Source organism: Loxodonta africana, chromosome 9, assembly GCF_030014295.1.
Source record: "Loxodonta africana isolate mLoxAfr1 chromosome 9, mLoxAfr1.hap2, whole genome shotgun sequence".
NCBI lineage: Eukaryota > Metazoa > Chordata > Mammalia > Proboscidea > Elephantidae > Loxodonta > Loxodonta africana.
The window spans coordinates 122875187-122894694 of record NC_087350.1 but is presented as its reverse complement, the minus strand read 5'-3'; the positions used below and the strand labels follow the sequence as shown (position 1 = coordinate 122894694).

Genomic DNA, 19508 nt, shown 5'->3' with positions numbered 1-19508 from the left:
TTCAGGAAGCTTGACATGGTCTGCCGGCCTGGAGTGGGGGTTGTGTCGCCTCCTCAGAGCATGATTTGGGCATTGGGGTTGATCCCCACCCCAGAGCCACCAAAATGTCCCTGAGCTTGGTGGATGAAGAAGCAAAGGGTTTCTGCCAAGGGGAGTGCTGCCCTGGAGGGCCACCTCTGCTTCCTGTTTCCAGGTGGGTGGGTGTCCCTGACCACTGGGCAGCCCTCTTTGCCCACTAGAGCTCCCCTGCTCCGTGCCCCCCCTTAACCCTGCCCCCTTCACCCTGCCCTGTGCCCTGCACCCTCACCCCCGGCACCCTGACCCTGACCACTGACACCTGCCCCACTGCCCCTGAACACTGCACCCTGCCTCTGATCCCTAAACCCTACCCTGACCCCTGCACCCTGACCCTGCTTCTGATCCCTGCACCATGACCCTGATCCCTGCCCCTGACCCCTGCACCCTACCCCAAACACTGCACCCTGTCCCTGACCCCTGCCCCTGGCTCCTGCACCCCTACACCCTGTACCCTGCACTCTGCCCCTGACCCCTGCATCCTATTCCTGCCCCCTGCATCCTGCCCCTGACCCTTGCCCTCTGCCCCCCCACCCTCTAACCCTGCGTTACCCTGGCAGCCCCCCGTCCACGGGCATGGCCCATCGCCGCGACCTCTCCCTTTCCAGGCCTGCCCTCTGCAATGCCTCCTCCACCCCACTTACCCCTCCGCAGACATGTACTGGACCCGCCTCTGTGACCTCAATTCCCAGTTCTCTCCACCCTGACCGCCCATCGGTAACATCTGGAACTCTCCGCCCACCTCACCACCTGCCTGTGTCCGAGCTCACCTCCTATATCCCCTCTACCCGCTGGCCTCACCCCGGGGGCGGCCAAAGCCCTGACCCTCTGGGCCTGGCTGACCTCCTGTCCCCCTGCACCCTCATCCTTCATGGCACCTCCACACGCAGGGGCCAGGGACACGCTCCTGTGGCTCCTGCCACCCCGAGAAGCTGCCAGTCACTCACTGAAGAGCAGCAGGCTCTTGTATTCCCGGCCGGCCCGACCCAGCCGCACATAGACCACGCCGTAGCTGTAGTCGGTGGACAGCACGCGGAAGGCTTTGATCCCTCTCACTGGAAGAGAAGAGATACAGAAGCCCCCAGCCCGTGCCTGCTCCTGCTGCTCCTGTGCGCCAGCGGGAAGCCCTGCCTGAGCCCAGCGCAGGCGCCTCAGGGGCTGGCGTGTCTGACCCTCAACCTCCCCCTCCAAGGCCCATGGGGACATCTGCTCCAGGAGGACCAGGCCTGGGACCAAGGCCAGCCTGGCCTTGGTCCCAGGGTGCTTGTCCCACCTACCATGCCTTCTCAGGAGCAGAGAGGTAGCTGGGATGTTTGGTCAGGTGTGTCTCATCCAGGTCCTCGTGGGCCATGAACCTGAGGGGTCTGCCCACTCCTCTGTGCCCTCTGCAGCCTGTCCTCTCCTCTGTGCCCTCTGTAGCCTGCCCACTCCTCTGTGCTCTCTGCAGCCTGCCCACTCCTCTGTGCCCTCTGCAGCCTGTCCTCTCCTCTGTGCCCTCTGTAGCCTGCCCACTCCTCTGCGCCCTCTGCAGTCTGCCCTCTCCTCCTCTGTGCCCTCTGCGGCCTGCCCACTCCTCCATGCCCTCTGCAGACCCTGAGCCACTGGACTCACAGGTATTCCTGAACACAGCCTTCTTGTCCTTCCTCAGGATGGCCGTGTGGGACTGGCACCCCCGGGACCTGGAGAGGAGGCAGCAGCTGTGAGCACCCTGCTAAGAAGCCACCTTCACTGGCTTTGCCCCTCAGTCCCTTGGGACCAGAGTAGGGGGCAGGTTTGGGAGGGCCGTGGCAGCCATTTGGTCTTCACTCACCCCCATGTTGTCTCAGTTTAAGGCTGTGCTGGTGGGGTTTCCCCATGCTGGACCAGGGCCTTCCCACAGTTCAGGGAACCTCCAAACATCCGCTCCCTGCAAGTGGCTACGCTGCCAAGTGGGCACTCGCCACTGCGGTTTGTCCCAAAGAAGCCCTCGGAATTTCAGGGCAGGGCGGGCAGGGGGACAGGTAATCCCTGTGAAATTTCCAGACTGAGCCCACAGGCCTGGCTCCCCCCACCACCCTAGCTCCTTTCCCCTCCAACCAGGAGCCCCGTGGTGGGGACCAGCTTCTACTCCCTGGAAAGGAAGACACCCCTGTTTGTAGCAAGCTGTGTCTGCAGGTGGGTCTGTAAGGGCCATCTGGGCCCGCCCCACCACGGCCCACTTACCGACTGAAGGCAATGACCACCTTCAGCTGGCCTGCCTTGTGAACCTCCACCAGGGACGCCCCTAGCTTCCTTTTGTCTCTGCCCGGCAAGAAGCCCTTGGCGTCAGTGGCAATGGCGAGAATATACCAGAAGCCTGAAAACTGGATAAGAACTACGGGGTGGTTGCCACTCCTCCACCACCCACCCCCAGTGGCTCCCAGCACAGCCTAGTCCCAGCACAACAGGTCAGTCCAGTCCGAGCCCTGCTGCTCAGCTTGCTTTTGGAGAGGCAGATGTCCAGCTGGTCAGGGGCCCGGGAGCGAGGCAAGGGCCGCAGGTGGTGGTAGGTCTGAGCACCCACCACCGCCCCCACTTTAGTCCTAGGCCCCTCCCTCTAGGGCCCCCCAGACAAAGGGCTGCCCTGTCCCCTACTTTTCAGCCTGCCTCTGCCCCTCATCTGTTCTTCCTGTGTGCCTCCACACCCCAGGCACCACCACACCTGGACAGCGCCACTCCCCCATTTAGTCAGCCTCATCTTGGCCAGTGGCCCGTGTCCACCCCCATGGAACCCTGTGCCTGGCCAGCCTGTCCTCGTTATCCTAGAATGGGCCTTGCTTGCTCTGCCTTCTCTGCTCAAGCAGCTCCAAGCCTCGGCCCTGTCCCTTCTTGGGGCTCCATGGCCCCGTCCCTGCACTCCCAAGGCTCCAGCTTTGCAGCCATGACTCAGGGTTGAGTTTTACAGCCGTGACCAGCCCCTGAAGAGGGGAAGACAGTGCACCACCTCCCCACCTGACAGAGGGCTCCCAGAGCCACGGCTTTGGGTGGAGAGGCCGGACGACCACATTGGGCCCAGCCTCTTAGTCCCCTTCAGACTTGCACTGCCAACCGGGGTGTAGGCTATTTCTGGGTGATCCTACCCCCTGTCCATCCCCTCCTGCCCTGCATGTCCCACCCGACTGACTTGGGGACCGGAGCGCATGGGCTGTTTCTGGGTGACCCTGCCCCCTGTCCACTCCCCCACTTGACTTGGGGACTGGGGTGTGAGGGCTACCTTATTCCAGCTGAGGTTGTAGGACTCCTTTCGGAGCTGCTCCTGTGGCCGGGACGTGATGGCCAGCACCAGGACCAGGAACAAGGGCGGCAGCCCCGGCCTCATCCTGTCCTACCTCCAGCAGGCACGGTCCCAATAGGCCACACACTGCATTTAACTCCCCTGGCCCTGCCAGGCCCAGCCCAGCTCTGCCCACTGTGGATTCCAGCCAGTCCTGGAGCTGCAGTCTAGCCAGGGTGGGGCGGGAAGGATGGGGGGGGCAGATGGGACTGTCCTCACCTCTCTGGGGGCTAAGGACCAAGGACGGAGAACGGCCAGGACACACCCTCAGTTCTCCATGCTCCCTTCCGGGGGCCTGGCCCTGGCTCTCAGGAGGACCCTGAAGACCCATTGCATTTTAGATGCCACACCGCACTCCCCGCAGTCTCAGAGGCTCAGGAACCCAAGCCTCCACCCCCGTGCTCCCCTCCCCCTGCAAACCCATCCTTCCCAGGCAGCTTCCCATTCTAGAGACTTCCAAAAGGAGGCAGACATGACCTGGACATGACCTGTCTGAGCCTTGGCTCTTCACCCATAGACCAGGGCCCTCAGGATGCTGAGAGCGTGGGAAACCACCTGCTACTGGCTGGTACACAGTAGGTGCTCAATAAATGCTTTCTTCCATTGTGGTAAAATACACATGACATAGTATTTGCCATTTTCACCACTTTAACGTGCACAACCTGGTGTGTTTAGCACGTTCGCACTGCTATGCCGTCCTTGCCCTATCGAGCACCAACCAGTGTGTGCGTGCATGCAGCGGGTGGGGGCAACGATTCATCTTTTTTCTCTTTAACTCCCCATTTCTCCTTCCCTCCAGCCCCTGACGGGTGGGGCCCAGGCTGGAGGTGTGTGCAAGTGTGTGCATGAGTGTTTGTGTGCATGTGAGCCCTGCATTGTGTACACGTGTTCATGGGAGTGTGTGCACACGAGTGTGTATGCACTGTGTACGTGTGTGCATGTGTTGTGTGTGTGTGCACACGTGTGGGCACAGTGTTCATGCCCAGCCTCGAGGAGCAAGGCGCCCACCCACCCACCACACCTCACCTCACCTGGAGCAGCACCTCCACAGCTTTGAGCCCACCTTTGCCCAAGCCTGAGCAGCTCCCAAGACTTGGGCTGGGGGTTCCCCCAGAACACGGGAGCGCCAGGCAGGAGCCAGGAATGGCAACCCAAGCCGGGCACCCCGCCCATCAAGACTGCCAGTACCACAGCAGCAAGCACCCCCCACACAGAGAGAGCCAGGTCTTGGCAAGTTGGGAGTGCCATCTCAGCCCCACCTGGCTGGATGAAAACCGACCTGCTGCCCCCGAGCGCTGGGCAATGCCTGGACGCTGTGGTGCCAGCTTTTTCAGCCCAGAGCCCAAACCATGCCCATCCTGTCCCATGGGGCCTTCCTCCCACCAGGCTGACCACCACCCACATCAGGCCGCTGCTCTGCCCTCCTGGCCCAGCCCGCCACGCCCAGCCAGGCCTGAGTGCAGCTGTCACCAGACCACAGGGATCAGGACAAGTGTTCAGGTGAGGCACCCTCTCCCGCAACTGCTGTGATGCTGACCTCAAGGGGCCTGAGGTCCTGCCCCCGGTGACCCCTCCCATCCTCCTCACCAGAGGTGACCAGAGTCCCAGGAGGGGGCACCCTGTTGGGCACCTGTCTGCCCTTCACATACCTTTGGCCTGGGCTCTGCCCAATACACAGTGGAAAGGCCTTGGTGTGGGTTTGGAATCACTTTATTCTGATCTGGTGAGAGAGTCCGTGGGAGCAGCCAGTCCAGCGCCCAGCACACCGGCCAGCCTCTTTGGCCACGTTGAGGACACTGTGGGGGTGGCCACAGCACTCACTGCAAACCAAGAGGAGCATCAGAGCCCCCAGGCTCACCCCCCAGCCCACAGCCACGAGCTGAACCCAGTCATAGGTGGTTCCTCCTGCCGCACTGGGGCCTGGGGCCGACCCCCGGGACGTGGCTTACCTGCAGGACCTTGTGCGCACAGGTGACTAGAAGAGGAAGAGACAGGCTGTGAGGGCCAGCAGTATCCCCACCACTCCCAGCCCCCCAGGACAGGCTTTGGCCCTTCCACCCAGCACTTATGGGCCCCTGCCGGGCCCTCCTGTCAGAAGGCTCGGTCCACAGCTCACTTTGGGCAGGGCTGGGTGACCAGTTGAAGACCCCCTCAGCCCTGACACACTCACAGGGGCCTGGGGACCTGAGACAGGCAAAGCTGGCCTTGGTTCACGTCTACACCACCCTCGGTCCACATCTACACAGCCCTCAGTCCACATCTAAGCAGCCCTCGGCCCATGTCTACGCAGCCCTCGGCCTGGGGTTTTCCTAGGTGACCCGCCTTCAGCCACCAGGCACTCACGGTCCTCCTGCAGCCCGGCCTGCTGCTGGGCCAGGTAGCCCTGGTTCCTGATCCACTTGGAGAAGAGGCTGGTGGCCTCTAGGCTGGCCACCTCAGTCCAAACTGTGGGTGGAGGGGAGGGGGCAACCTCACTGAAAGCCAGCATGGGAACCCTGAGACTGTGAACCAGGCCTGCCCCCCTCTGCCCCGAAGGCCCTACCTGCACTGGAGCCCTGCCCCCACCCCTGTTTCTCCTCAACCATGTGAGCAAGAAAAGGGAAGGGGGCCAGGGGGACAAGGGGGGACTGTGGGAGCCCCACTTGGCAATTTTATGCAAGGAGACAGTGAGGGAGCAGTCCCCCCAGCAGCAGCAAGGCCAGCACCTGTACCAGGCTCCTCCCCTCAGCTAGCCATTCCTGACTACTCCAGCAGGCAGCTGAGCCCTGAGGCTCAGGAGACCCTACACCCCAGAATGGTGCCTCCAAGCCCTCTTCCTGGGCCCCTTCGGGTCCCCAGAACTCTTGATGCCTGGGCTGGCATGGCTCAGTCGACAGGGCATGGCCTTGTGCCTGTCCTCTGGGGTGGGGTCCTGGGCCTGGAGTGCACAAGTGGGCTCTCAGGGCCAGGCCCCAGTGGTCCCCTCAGCCTGCCCATCAGCTCCTCACTGTGTAGCTCCATGGTGTTGAAGGCCTTATCCCCAAACTCCAGCTGGGTGAAGACAATGGCATAGTCCTTGAAGTTGGTGCTCAGCACTCTGTACTCCAGGACACCCAGGGCTGAAACCAAGTGCACCCAGAGGGTGGGCATCAGCTTGGCTGGAGTTCAGGAGGCCCCCGGCCAAACGAAAGCCCCGGCGGGACCGGTCCCCTGGTCCCTGACCCCAACCAAGGCCAGTACTCAGTGGCTGCTCAGACCGTGGTGTATAGATGGACAAACAGACAGACTGGTGAATGCCTGTCTCCGTGGAGAGCAGGCAGCTCCCATCAGGGCCCTGGCCCTCCACACAGTGGCGAGGAGACACCTCAGCCTCCAGGGGTGCCGGGGTGAGGCCGGAACCTGGCTCCTTGTGGCTTGGAGCTGGGCACCCTGCCCAGGGACACTCCACCCTCAGGACAGGCACCAAACCTCTGCAAAGTCAGGTTCTTGAACTTCCTCGGGTTGGAGTCGGCCCACCCCACCTCACCCCTCACTGCTGCACTGGCCCTGCTGACGGGGTGCCTGGGGACACCTTGTGGGACTGGGGGCTGGGGCGTCAGCCTGTCTCAGAGAAGGCCCTGGCCTTGCACTTACAGGGATTCTCAAACACCCATCCAGGACTTTGCTTCCACAACTCCACAGCGGTCAGGCTGCACCCGTCCAGCCTGGGAGAAGAAGGGCCTGTGGTCAGCTCAGTATCAGACCCAGGACCTGGGCGAGGGGAGACGGAGTCCTGCTACTCAGAGGCCTGCTGGCCAGGGAGTTCAGGGGAGTCCTGCTTTTCCTCTTACCCCTGTTACCCAGAAATCCCATTCTCGGCCAGTTGGAACCCGTCTGGGGAGCTGGCTGGCCCAGAGAGCCCCTTCGAAGTACAAATCAGCTCCCTCTCCCCCCACCCCAGGGAGCTATTACCCAGGACCTGTGTGAAGAAGCACTCCCCTCTGTCAATCTGTCTGTCACTGTGGTGGCTTGTATGTTGCTGTGTTGCTGGAAGCTGTGTCAAGGGTATTTCACATACCAGCAGGGTCACCCATGGTGGACAGGTTTCAGCAGAGCTTCCAGACTAAGACAGACTCGGAAGAAAGGCCTGGCAATCTACTGCCAAAAATTAGCCATTGAGACCCCTATGGATCCCAACAGCACACTGTTCCGTAGGGTGCTGGGAGCCAGGCCCCAGGCTCATCTGCACTGAACAACAATGCTTAGGGTTTGCAGCGAGATTTCAGGGGAAAGCTTCTGAATGGGGAACTGAGGAGAAATGAGAGAAAGAGGAGAGGGCAGGTAACAGGTGAACCGTGTCCCGAACAAAGGTATGTGGAAATCTTAGCCCTGGTACCACGAATGTAAACTTCCTTGGAAATAGGATCTTTGGAGGTGTCATTAAGGAGCCCTGGTGGCACAGCGGTTAAATGCTCAGCTGCTAACTGAAAGGCCGGTGGTCCAAACCCACAGCTTCTCCATGGGAGAAATGTGTGGCAGTCTGCTTCCATAAAGATTACAGCCTTGGAAGCCCTATGGGAAGTTCTACTCTGTCCTAGAGGGTCTCTGTGAGTCACTAGGTGGCATTGTCAGCATGAGGTCATGCTGGAGTAGGGCGGGTTCTAATTCCAGGTGAGTGGTGTCCTAAAAAAGATGAGAGACACAGAGACACAGGGACACAGAGATGCAGAGTCACAGGAACACAGAGACACAGGGACACAGGGACTCAGGGACATAGACACAGGGACACAAGGACACAGGGACACAGAGACACAGGGACACAGGGACACAGATACTCAGGGACACAGACACAGAAACACAGGGACACAGGGACAGAGACACAGGGACAAAGGGACACAGGGACACAGAGACACAAGACACAAGGACACAGGGACACAAAGACACAGAAACAGGGACACAAGGACACAGAGTCACAGGACACGGGGACACAGAGACACTAGGACACAAAGACACAAGGACACAGAGACACAGGGACACAGGCACAGGGACACAGAGACCCAGGGATGTAAGGACTCAGAGATGGAGGGACACAGAGACACAGACACAGGGACGCAAGGACACAGAGACACAGAGATACAGAGACACAGGGACACAGGGACACAGAGACACAGGACACAAGGACACAGGGGCACAAAGACACAGAAACATGGACACAGGGACACAGACGCAAGGACACAGGGACACAGAGACACAGGGACACAGAGACAGAGGGATATAGGGACACAGGGACACAGAGACACAGGACACAAGGACATAGGGGCACAAAGACACAGAAACACAGGGACACAGGGACACAGACGCAAGGACACAGGGACACAGAGACACAGGGACACAGAGACAGAGGGATATAGGGACACAGGGACGCAGAGACACAGGGGCACAAGGCCACAGAGACACAGGGACAGAGACACAGGACACAGGGACACAGGGACACAGAGACACAGGGACACAAAGACACAGGGCCACAGAGACACAGACACAGGGACACAGACACAGAGACATAGAGACCTAGGGATGGAAGGACACAGAGACGGAGGGACACAGAGACACAGACACAGGGATGCAAGGACACAGAGACACAGGGATACAGAGAAACAGGGACGCAGGGACACAGGGACACAGACACAAGGACATGGACACAGAGACACAGGGACACAGGGACACAGGGATACAGGGACACAGAGACACAGAGAGACAGAGGGATACAAGGGCACAGGGAGAAGGACACAGGGATGCAGAGACACAGGGACAGAAGGGCACAGAAACACAGGGACACAGAGACACAAGGACACAAAAACACAGGGACATAGGGACACAGAGACACAGGGGCACAGACACAGGGACACAGACACAGAGACACAGAGACCCAGGGATGGAGGGACTCAGAGATGGAGGGACACAGAGACACAGACACAAGGACACAGGAACACAGAGATACAGGGACACAGGGATACAGAGACACAGGGACACAGAGGGTGGAAGGGACACCTCTGAGCCCTCAGCCCCGGTACCCCAGCCCTCCCATCCGCTGCTCTGCAGGCTAGTCTCACGCCCCTGCACTGCCCGCACAGCCAGCCAGTCCATCTTGTTCCTCCACCCTCACCCTATCCTTCCCACATCTGCCGCCCTGGCCCAGCTCCAAGCTACCTCATCCTACTTCTGCTTCCCACTTTCCTGGCCCAGGCCTCATGGGGATGGGTGTGTTTCCCAAGGCCCTTTGGGAGCTCTCTGCAGGCCTGAGTCTTCCTGCCCTCAGTCCCCTGAGCCCTGGAACAGGAGCAGGGACTCGTCAGGGCCCATTGCAACCTGGGAGACAAAGAATGGAGCTCAGTTCAGGGGCCCCCAGAAGTCCAGGTGAGGTGGCCATCACCTGCACCTTCTGGGATTCATTCATTCACTCATTTATCCACCAACACGTGCATCCTCAACCAGTTCTACTCAACAACACAGCTCTGGGCACTTGGGCTCCGTCTTGGCACAAACCCTCCCTCTCGGAGCCATGCTCAGCCTCATATGGACCCCACCCTTGTCAGTCACTGGGATACATAGATAGGTAGACAGATGACAGATGATAGATAGATGGATGGATGGATGGATGGATAGATAGATAGATGGACAGACAGAGAGATAAACGATAGATAGGCAGGTAGGTAGATAGACAGACGGACCCCAGCACGTCTGTCAGTTTGCCATACTGTGGGAGCTTACGTGTTGCTGTGATTCTGGAAGCTATGTCACCAGTATTCAAATACCAGCAGGGTCGCCCATGGTGGACAGGTTTCAGCTGAGCTCCCAGACTAAGACAGACTAGGAAAAAGGGACTGGTGGTCTGCTTCTGAAAAAAATTAGCCAGTGAAAACCTTACGAATAGCAGCAGAACATTGTCTGATATAGTGCTGGAAGACAAGCCCCCAGGTTGGAAGACACTAAAAAGATGACTGGGGAAGAGCTGCCTCCTCAAAGTAGAGTCGACCTTAATGACGTGGATGGACTAAAGCTTTTGGAACCTTTGTTTGCTGATATGACACAACTCAAAATGAGAAGAAACAGCTGCAAACATCTATTAATAATTGGAACCTGGAATGTACGACGTATGAATAGAGGAAAATAAGATATTGTTGAAAATGAAGTGGAATTCATAAACATCGATACCCTAGGCATTAGTAAGCTGAAATGGACTGGTATTGGCCATTTTGAATCAGACCATCATATGGTCTACTATGTCAGGAATGATAAATTGAACAGGAATGGCATTGCATCCATCATCAAAAAGAACATTTCATGATCTATCCTGAAGTACAGTGCTATCAGTGTACGATAATATCCATACGACTTCAAGGAAGACCAGTTAATACTATTATTCAAATTTACGCACCAACTACTAAAGCCAAAGATGAAGAAAGTGAAGATTTTTACCAGTTCTGAAGTCTGAATTACTGGTGATTGAAACACAAAAGTTGGAAACAAAGAAGAATTGGTAGTTGGAAAATATGGCTGTGGTGATAGAAATGATGCCTGAGATTGCATGATAGAATTTTGCAAAACCAATGACTTCTTCATTGCAAATATCTTTTTCAACAACGTAAACAGAGACTATACGTGTGAACCTTGCTGGAGGAATACACAGGAATCAAATCAACTACATCTATGGACAGAGACGATGGAAAAGCTCAATATCATCAGCCACAGCAAGGCCAGGAGCCAACTGCTGAACAGACTGTCAATTGCTCATGTACAAGTTCAAGTTGAAGTTGAAGAAAATTAGAGCAAGTCCACAAGAGCCAAAGCATGACCTTGAGTATAACCCACCTGAATTTAGATACAACCTCAAGAATAGATTTGACACACTGGACACTAATGACTGAAGACCAGAAGAGTTGTGGAATGACATCAAGGACATCCTACATGAAGAAAGCAAGAGGTCATTGAGAAGACAGGAAAGAAAGTAAAGACCAAAATGAATGTCAGAAGTGACTTTTGAAATTTGCTCTTGAATGTAGAGTAGCTAAAGTGAAAGGAAGAAATAATGAAAGAGTTAAATGATATGACATGTGCAAAAACCTGAAGTTAGATTAGAAAACCAAAAGGGAAGAACGCTTTTGGCATTTCTCAAGCTGAAAGAACTGAAGAAAAAATTCAAGCCTTGAGTTGCAATATCCCAGGATTCTATGGGCAAAATACTGAACAACATTAAAAAAAAAAAAATTTTTTTTTAGGAAGCATCAAAAGAAGATGCGAGGAATACATAGAGTCACTGTACCAAAAAGAATTGGTTGACGTTCAGTCACTTCAGGAGGTGGCATATGATCAAGAACGATGGTACTGAGTGAAGAGGCCCAAGCTGCACTGAAGGCATTGGAGAAAAACAAGCCTCCAGGAATTGACGGAATACCAGTTGAGATATTGCAACAAATGGATGTAGTGCTGGGATGCTCGCTTGTCTATACCAAGAAATTTGGAAGACAGCTACTTGGCCAACCGACTGGAAGAGATCCATATTTGTGCCTATTCCAAAGAAAGGTGATCCAACAGGATGCAGAAATTATCAAACAATGTCATTAATGTCACACAAAAGTGAAATTTTGCTGAAGATCATTCAAAAGCGGTTGCAGCAGTACATCAATAGGGAACTGCCAGAAGTCGAAGCCGGGTTCAGAAGAGGAAGTGGAATGGGGATATCATGTCAGATGGATCATGGTTGAAAGCAGAGAATATCAGAAAGCTGTTTACCTGTGCTTTATTGACTATGCAAAAGCATTGGACTGTGTGGATCATAACAAATTATGGATAGCATTGCAAAGAGGCAATCTCCAAACACAGCAAGGGGATACTGCATGGTTTAAAGTCAGGAAAGGCATGCAACAGGGTTGTAGCTTTTCACCACACTTATTCAATTTGTATGCTAAGCAAATAACCCAGAAAACTGGACTATGTGAAGAACAGGGCATCAAGACTGGAGAAAGACTCATGAACAACCTGCATTATGCAGCTGACCCAACCTTGTTTGCTGAAAGTGAAGAGGACTTGAAACACTTACTGAAGAAGATCAAGGACTACAGCTTTCAGTAGAGATTACACCTCAACATAAAGAGTACAAAAATCCTCACAACTGGATCAATAAGTGACATCATGATAAACAGGGAAAAGATTGAAGCTGTTAAGGATTTCGTTTTGCTGGATCTACAATCAATGCCCATGGAAGCAGCAATCAAGAAATAAAACAATGTATTGCATTGGGCAAATGTGCTGCAAAAGAATTCTTTAAAGTGTTAAAAAGCCAAGCCAAGAGAGGCAGGGCCAAAATGGGGGAATAGCCAGCTGCTTCCGGTGAGTCCCTCTTACAACAAAGACCCAAAAAAACAAGTGAAACAATTATATTTATGACAAGCTAGGAGCCCTGAACATCAAAGGCAAAGTGAGAAAATGGACTGAGCATCAGGGGGAGGGAGAGACAGTTCAGAAGCAAAGCGAGTTGCCAGACTTGAAGTGCCAGGATGCCTCAGGCACCATTCCTGGGAGTGGCGGCAGCAGGCTGCTACTAGCATTCAGCCGCAGTTTCCTCAGAGAGAAGCAGCCAGCCACACAGCCTACTCACACGTCTGGAACCAGAGAAGAAAGGTGCTCTTGGTAAAAGCTAAGTACTTGCGAGGTGGGTCCAAGATGGCAGAATAGACAGATGCTTCCTGTGACCCCTCTTACTACAAAGACCTGAAAAAACAAGTGAAATGAGTATATTGATGACAAGCTAGGAGCCCTGAACATCAAAGGCAAGGTTAGAAAAAGAACTGAGGGGCGGAGTAGGAGGTGACGGTTCAGAAGCAGAGAGGAGTTACCGGACCTGAATCGCCAGGAGCCTTCGGGCACCATTCCTGGGAGTGGCTGTGGTAAGCTGGTACTAGCATTCGGTCACAGTTTCCCCAAGGAGAAGCAGCCAGCCTCACAGCCTACTCACACCTCCAGAATCAGAGGAGAACGGTACTCTCGGCAAAAGCTAAGTATTTGCGTATATTTCACCTCACCCACCGCCCCCAAGCTGGCTTCAGCAGCTGTTGATTTCCCTTGGCCTGAGATAGGCTCTGTTGAGCACCTAGAGCCAATCTCCAGGACCTGGAGAAAGAATAAATTTGCAACTGGGGGAAAAGATAATATGTTAGCTCAGGACAGAAGCGGCTCCTGTCCAGGCATAAATGGTCCGTGGACTTTGAGTACCTTTCTCCTCTGCATGGACCTGCGTGGGCCTGTTTTAGGAGAATAGACCCTTGTGGGCAGACTACAGCTGTTTCAGCTGTGTGGCAAAGAGGTGGGTATTTGCTGTTTGACACCCCTTTATCTATTAAACAGGGTCATCACCTACCCACATCAGGGGCCTAAGGACTGGTGGCTCCATTCAGGTCACCCAGCCACCCGCAACAGGGGTCCAAGGATAACTGGTACTTCCCAGTCCCTACAACCAAAAACACTGGGTGCCCATGGTCCATCTGTAGAACCTACCCACCTGTATGCTCTAGGGAACAGGGACACGTTTTCCTCAGAGACACATGGGGGACGGTTCTCAGCCTCCTGCCTTGTTCAGAGTGTGACCTCCTGCTGCAACCAGATACCGGTACCTACACCAATCACCCCTGCCCCTCTAAGACTGTAGGACAGAGCCAGTACCACACACTTGATGATCAGCTACCTGGACACCTGAGCTGAATTCATACAAGAAAAGTGAATGGACTTCTAGACTGATATACCTAATAACAGCTCTAGCCATCTGGGGACAGGATGTCAGAGCTCCAAAGGTGAAAATAACCAAGCTAGTTCATTCAAGCAACCCATTTGCGCATATAGAAACAAAACAAAGCAAAAAGCTACAGTACAGTAAGCAAACATAAAATAAACTAATACAATAACTTCTAGATGGCTTGGAGACAACAGTCAATATCAAGTCACATAAAGAAACAGGCCATGATTGCCTCAACAAGCTCTCAAAACAAAGAATCAAGGGATCTTCTAGATGAAAGTGCCTTCCTGGAATTACCGGAGGCAGAATACAAAAGATTAATATACAGAACCCTTCAAGACATCAGGAAGGAAATCAGGCAATATGCAGAACAAGCCAAGGAACACACAGATAAAGCAGTTGAAGAAATTAAAAAGGTTATTCAGGAACATAATAAAAAATTTAATAAGCTGGAAAAATCCATAGACAGCAGTCAGAAATTCAGAAGATTAACAATAAAATTACAGAATTAGGTAACTCAATAGAAGGTCAGAGGAGTAGAATTGTGCAAGTGGAAGACAGAATTTGTGAACTTGAAGATAAAGCACTTGACACCAACATATTTGAAGAAAAATCAGATAAAAGAATTAAAAAAACTGAAGAAATGTTAAGAATCATGTGGGCCTCTATCAAGAGAAGTAATCTATGAGCGACTGGAGTTCCAGAACAGGGAGGGATAACAGAAATACAGAGAGAATTGTTGAAGACTTGTTGGCAGAAAACTTCCCTGATATTGTGAAAGATGAGAAGATATCTATCCAAGATGCTCATCGAACTCCACTAAAGGTAGATTTTAAAGGAAAGTCACCAAGACGTATTATAATCAAACTTGCCAACACCAAAGATAAAGAGAGAATTTTAAGAGCAGCTAGAGATAAACGAAAAGTCACCTACAAAAGAGAGTCAGTAAGAATAAGCTTGGACTACTCAACAGAAACCATGCAGGCAAGAAGACAATGGGATGACTTACATAAAAAATTGAAGGAAAAAAAATTGCCAACTAAGAATCATATATCCAGCAAAACTGTCTCTCAAATATGAAGGTGAAATTAGGACATTTCCAGATAAACAGAAGTTTAGGGAATTCTTAAAAACCAAACGAAAACTATAAGAAATACTAAAGTGAGTTCTTCAGTTAGAAAATCAATAATATAAGGTATCAACCCAAGACTAGAACACTGGGCAGAGCAATCAGATGTGAACCCAGATAGGGAAATCACAAAAATAAATCAAGATAAAAAAATGCTCAAAACAGGGAAACAGCGATATTATTATGTAAAAGAAGACAACATTAAAACAATAAAGGGGGACTAAGAAATGTAGTCATAGATCTTTCATATGGAGAGGAAGACAAGGCAATACAAAAAAATAAAAGTTAGTTTTAAATGTAGAAAAATTGGGGTAAATAATAAGGTAACCACAAAGGAGACGAACTATCCTACTCATTAAAATAAAATACAAGGGAAAAATACAGACTCAGCAGAAACAAAATCAACAACAACAATATGAGGAAAAGACAATATATAAAGATAATCTACTCAGCACAAAAAGTTAAGTGGGAAAAGGAAACTGTCAACAACACACAAAAAAAGACATCAAAATGATAGCACTAAATTCATATCTATCCATAATTACACTGAATGTAAATGGACTAAATGCACCAATAAAGAGACAGAGAGTGGCAGAATGGATTAAAAAACAAGATCCGTCTATATGCTGCCCACAAGAGACACACCTTAGACTTAGAGACACAAACAAAGTAAAACTCAAAGGATGGATAAAAAATATATCGAGCAAACAACAATCAAAAAAGAGAAGGAATGGCAATATTAATTTCTGACAAAATAGACTTTAAAGTTAAATCCATCAGAAAGGATAAGGAAGGATACTAACTATATAATGATTAAAGGGACAATACACCAAGAAGATATAACCATATTAAATATTTATGCACCCAATGACAAGGCTGCAAGATACATAAAACAAACTCTATCAGCATTGAAAAGTGAGACGGCTCCACAATAATAGTAGGAGACTTCAACACACCACTTTCTGTGAAGGACAGGACCTCCAGAAAGAAGCTCAATAAAGACACGGAAGATCTAAATGCCACAATCAACCAACTTGACCTTGTAGACATATACAGAACACTCCACCCAACAGCAACCAACTGTACTTTCTTTTCCAGTGCACATGGAACGTTCTCTAGAATAGATCACGTATTAGGTCATAAAGCAAGCCTTAGCAGAATCCAAAACATTGAAATATTACAAAGCATCTTCTCTGACCATAAGGCCATAAAAGTGGAAATCAATAACAGGTAAAGCCGGGAAAAGAAATCAAACACTCGGAAACTGAACAATACCCTGCTCAAAAAAGACTGGATTATAGAAGACGTTAAGGATGGAATAAAGAAATTCAGAGAATCCAATGAGAATGAAAACACTTCCTATCAGAACCTTTGGGACACAGCAAAAGCGGTGCTCAGAGGTCAATTTATATCAATAAATGCACACATCCAAAAAGAAGGAAGGGCCAAAATCAAAGAATTATCCCTACAACTTGAACAAATAGAAAGAGAGCAACAGAAGAAAGCCTCACCCACCAGTATAAAGCAAATAATAAAAACTAGAGCACAATTAAATAAAATAGAAAACAGAAAAACAACTGAAAGAATTGACAAGACCAAAAGCTGATTCTCTGAAAAAATTAACAAAATTGATAAACCATTGGCCGAACTGAAAAGAGAAAAACAGGAGAGGAAGCAAATAACTGGGAAAGGAAATGAGGAGTAGATATCACAATGGACCCAACTGAAATTAAAAGAGTCATATCAGATTACTATGAAAAATTGTACTCCAACAAATTTGAAAACCTAGAAGAAATGGATGAATTCCTAGAAACACACTACCTACCTAAACTCACACAAACAGAGGCAGAACAACTAAATAGATCCATAAAGAAAGAAGAGATTGAAAAGGTAATCAAAAAACTCCCAACAATCAAAAAGCCCTGGCCCGGATAGCTCCACTGCAGAGTTCTACCAAACTTTCAGAAAAGAGTTAACACCACTGCTACTAAAGGTATTTCAGAGCATAGAAAAGGACAGAATACTCCCAAACTCATTCTATGAAGCCACCATATCCCTGATACCAAAACCAGGTAAAAACACCACAAAAAAAGAAAATTACAGACCTATATCCCTCATGAAGTTAGATGCAAAAATCCTCAACAAAATTCTAGCCAATAGAATTCAACAACATATCAAAAAAAAAAAAATTCACCATGACCAAGTGGGATTCACACCTGGTATGCAGGGATGGTTCAACATTAGAAAAACAATTAATGTAATCCATCATATAAATTAAACAAAAGACAAGAATCACATGATTTTATAAATCCATATAGAAAAGGCATTTGACAAAGTTCAACACCCATTCATGATAAAAACTCTCAGCAAAATAGGAATAGAAGGAAAATTCCTCAACATAATAAAGGGCATTTATACAAAGCCAACAGCCAACATCATCCTAAATGGAAAGAGCCTGAAAGCATTCCCCTTGAGATCGGGAACCAGACAAGGATGCCCTTTATCACCACTCTTATTCAACATTGTGCTGAAGGTCCTAGCCAGAGCAATTAGGCTAGATAAAGAAATAAAGGGCACCGAGACTGGGAAGGAAGAAGTGAAATTATCTCTATTTGCAGATGACATGATCTTATACACAGAAAACCCTAAGGGATCCTCCAGAAAACTACTGAAACTAATAGAAGAGTTCAGCAGAGTATCGGGATACAAGATAAACATACAAAAATCACTTGGATTCCTCTGTACGAACAAAAAGAACATCGAAGAGGACACCGCCAAATCAATACCATTTACAGTAGCCCCCAAGAAGATAAAATACTTTGGAATAAATCTTACCAGAGATGTAAAAGACCTACACATAGAAAACTAAAAAAAAAACGACAAGACACCAAAACTACAAGAAACCAAAAGAGACCTACGTAAGTGGAAATACATACCTTTCTCATGGATAGGAAGATTTAACATTGTAAAAATGTCTATTCTACCAAAAATCATCTATAGATACAATGCAATTCCCATCCAAATCCAATGACATTTTTTTAATGAGATATAGAAACAAATCACCAACTTCACATGGAAGAGAAAGAGGCCCTGGATAAGTAAAGCATTACTGAAAAAAAACAAAAACAAAGTGGGAGGCCTCGCTCTACCTGATTTTAGAACCTGTTATACCTCCACAGTAGTCAAAAGAGCCTGGTACTGGTACAACAACAAATACATAGACCAATGGAACAGAATTGAGAATCCAGACCTAAATCCATCCACATAGGAGCAGCTGATATTTGATGAAGGCCCAAAGTCAGTTAAATGGGGAGAAGACAGCCTCTTTAACAAATGGTGCTGGCATAACTGGATATCCATCTGCAAAAAAATGAAACAAGACCCATACCTCACACCATGCACAAAAACTAACTCAAAATGGATCACAGACCTAAATATCAAATCTAAAACAATAAAGATCATGGAAGAAAAAATAGGGACAACACTAGGAGCCCTAATACATGGCATAAACAGTATATAAAACATTACTAACAGTGCAGAAGAGCAACTAGATAAGTGGGAGCTCCTAAAAATCAGACACCTATGCTCATCCAAAGACTTCACCAAAAGACTGAAAAGATTACCTACAGACTGGGAAAAAGTTTTTAGCTATGATATTTTTGATCAGCGCCTCATCTTTAAAATCTACACGATACTGCAAAAACTCAACTACAAAAAGACAAATAACCCATTTAAAAAACGGGTAAAAGATACGAACAGACACTTCACTGAAGAAGACATTCAGGTAGCTAACAGATACGTGAGGAAATGCTCACGATCATTAGCCATTAGAGAAATGCAAATTAAAACTACAATGAGATTCCATCTTTTCCAACAAGGCTGGCACTAATCCAAAAAACACAAAATAATAAATGGAGAGGTTGTGGAGAGACTGGAGCACTTATACACTGCAGGTGGGAATGTAAAATGGTACAACCACTTTGGAAATCGATTTGGTGCTTCTTTAAAAAGCTAGAAATAGAACTACCATATGATCCAGCAATCCTACTCCTTGGAATATATCCTAGAGAAAAAAGAGCCTTTACACGAATGAATACATGCACACCCATGTTCATTGCAGCACTGTTTACAGTAGCAAAAAGTTGGAAGCAACCAAAGTGCCCAGCAACAGATGCATGGTTAAATAAATTATGGTATAGTCACACAATGGAATACTACGCATTGATGAAGAACAATGAGGAATCTGTGAAACATTTCATAACATGGAG

At 49.9% G+C, this 19508-nt stretch overlaps 1 protein-coding gene across 1 annotated transcript; it reads right to left on the bottom strand.

Annotated features, from left to right (window-relative positions):
• Positions 1-7897: 7897 nt before the first annotated feature.
• Positions 7898-9469, bottom strand: LOC135232355 (keratin-associated protein 16-1-like). Its single transcript, XM_064290871.1, has 2 exons — positions 9436-9469; positions 7898-9373 (listed from the first exon to the last, which is right to left on the bottom strand). The coding sequence occupies exons 1-2, from the start codon at positions 9467-9469 to the stop codon at positions 8322-8324; spliced, it is 1086 nt and encodes a 361-aa protein (XP_064146941.1). The 3' UTR covers positions 7898-8321.
• Between the last annotated feature and the right edge of the window lie 10039 nt (positions 9470-19508).

What these genes read in the sequence shown, in the direction of transcription:
- LOC135232355 (XM_064290871.1), bottom strand. Translation starts at nt 9,469, where the DNA reads ATGGACTGGCTGGCTGTGCGGGCAGTGCAGGGGC. An exon ending in TGTGCGGGCAGTGCAGGGGC is followed by an intron (nt 9,374 to 9,435) that starts GTGAGACTAGCC and finishes GAGGGCTCAGAG; the next exon opens with GTGTCCCTTCCACCCTCTGT.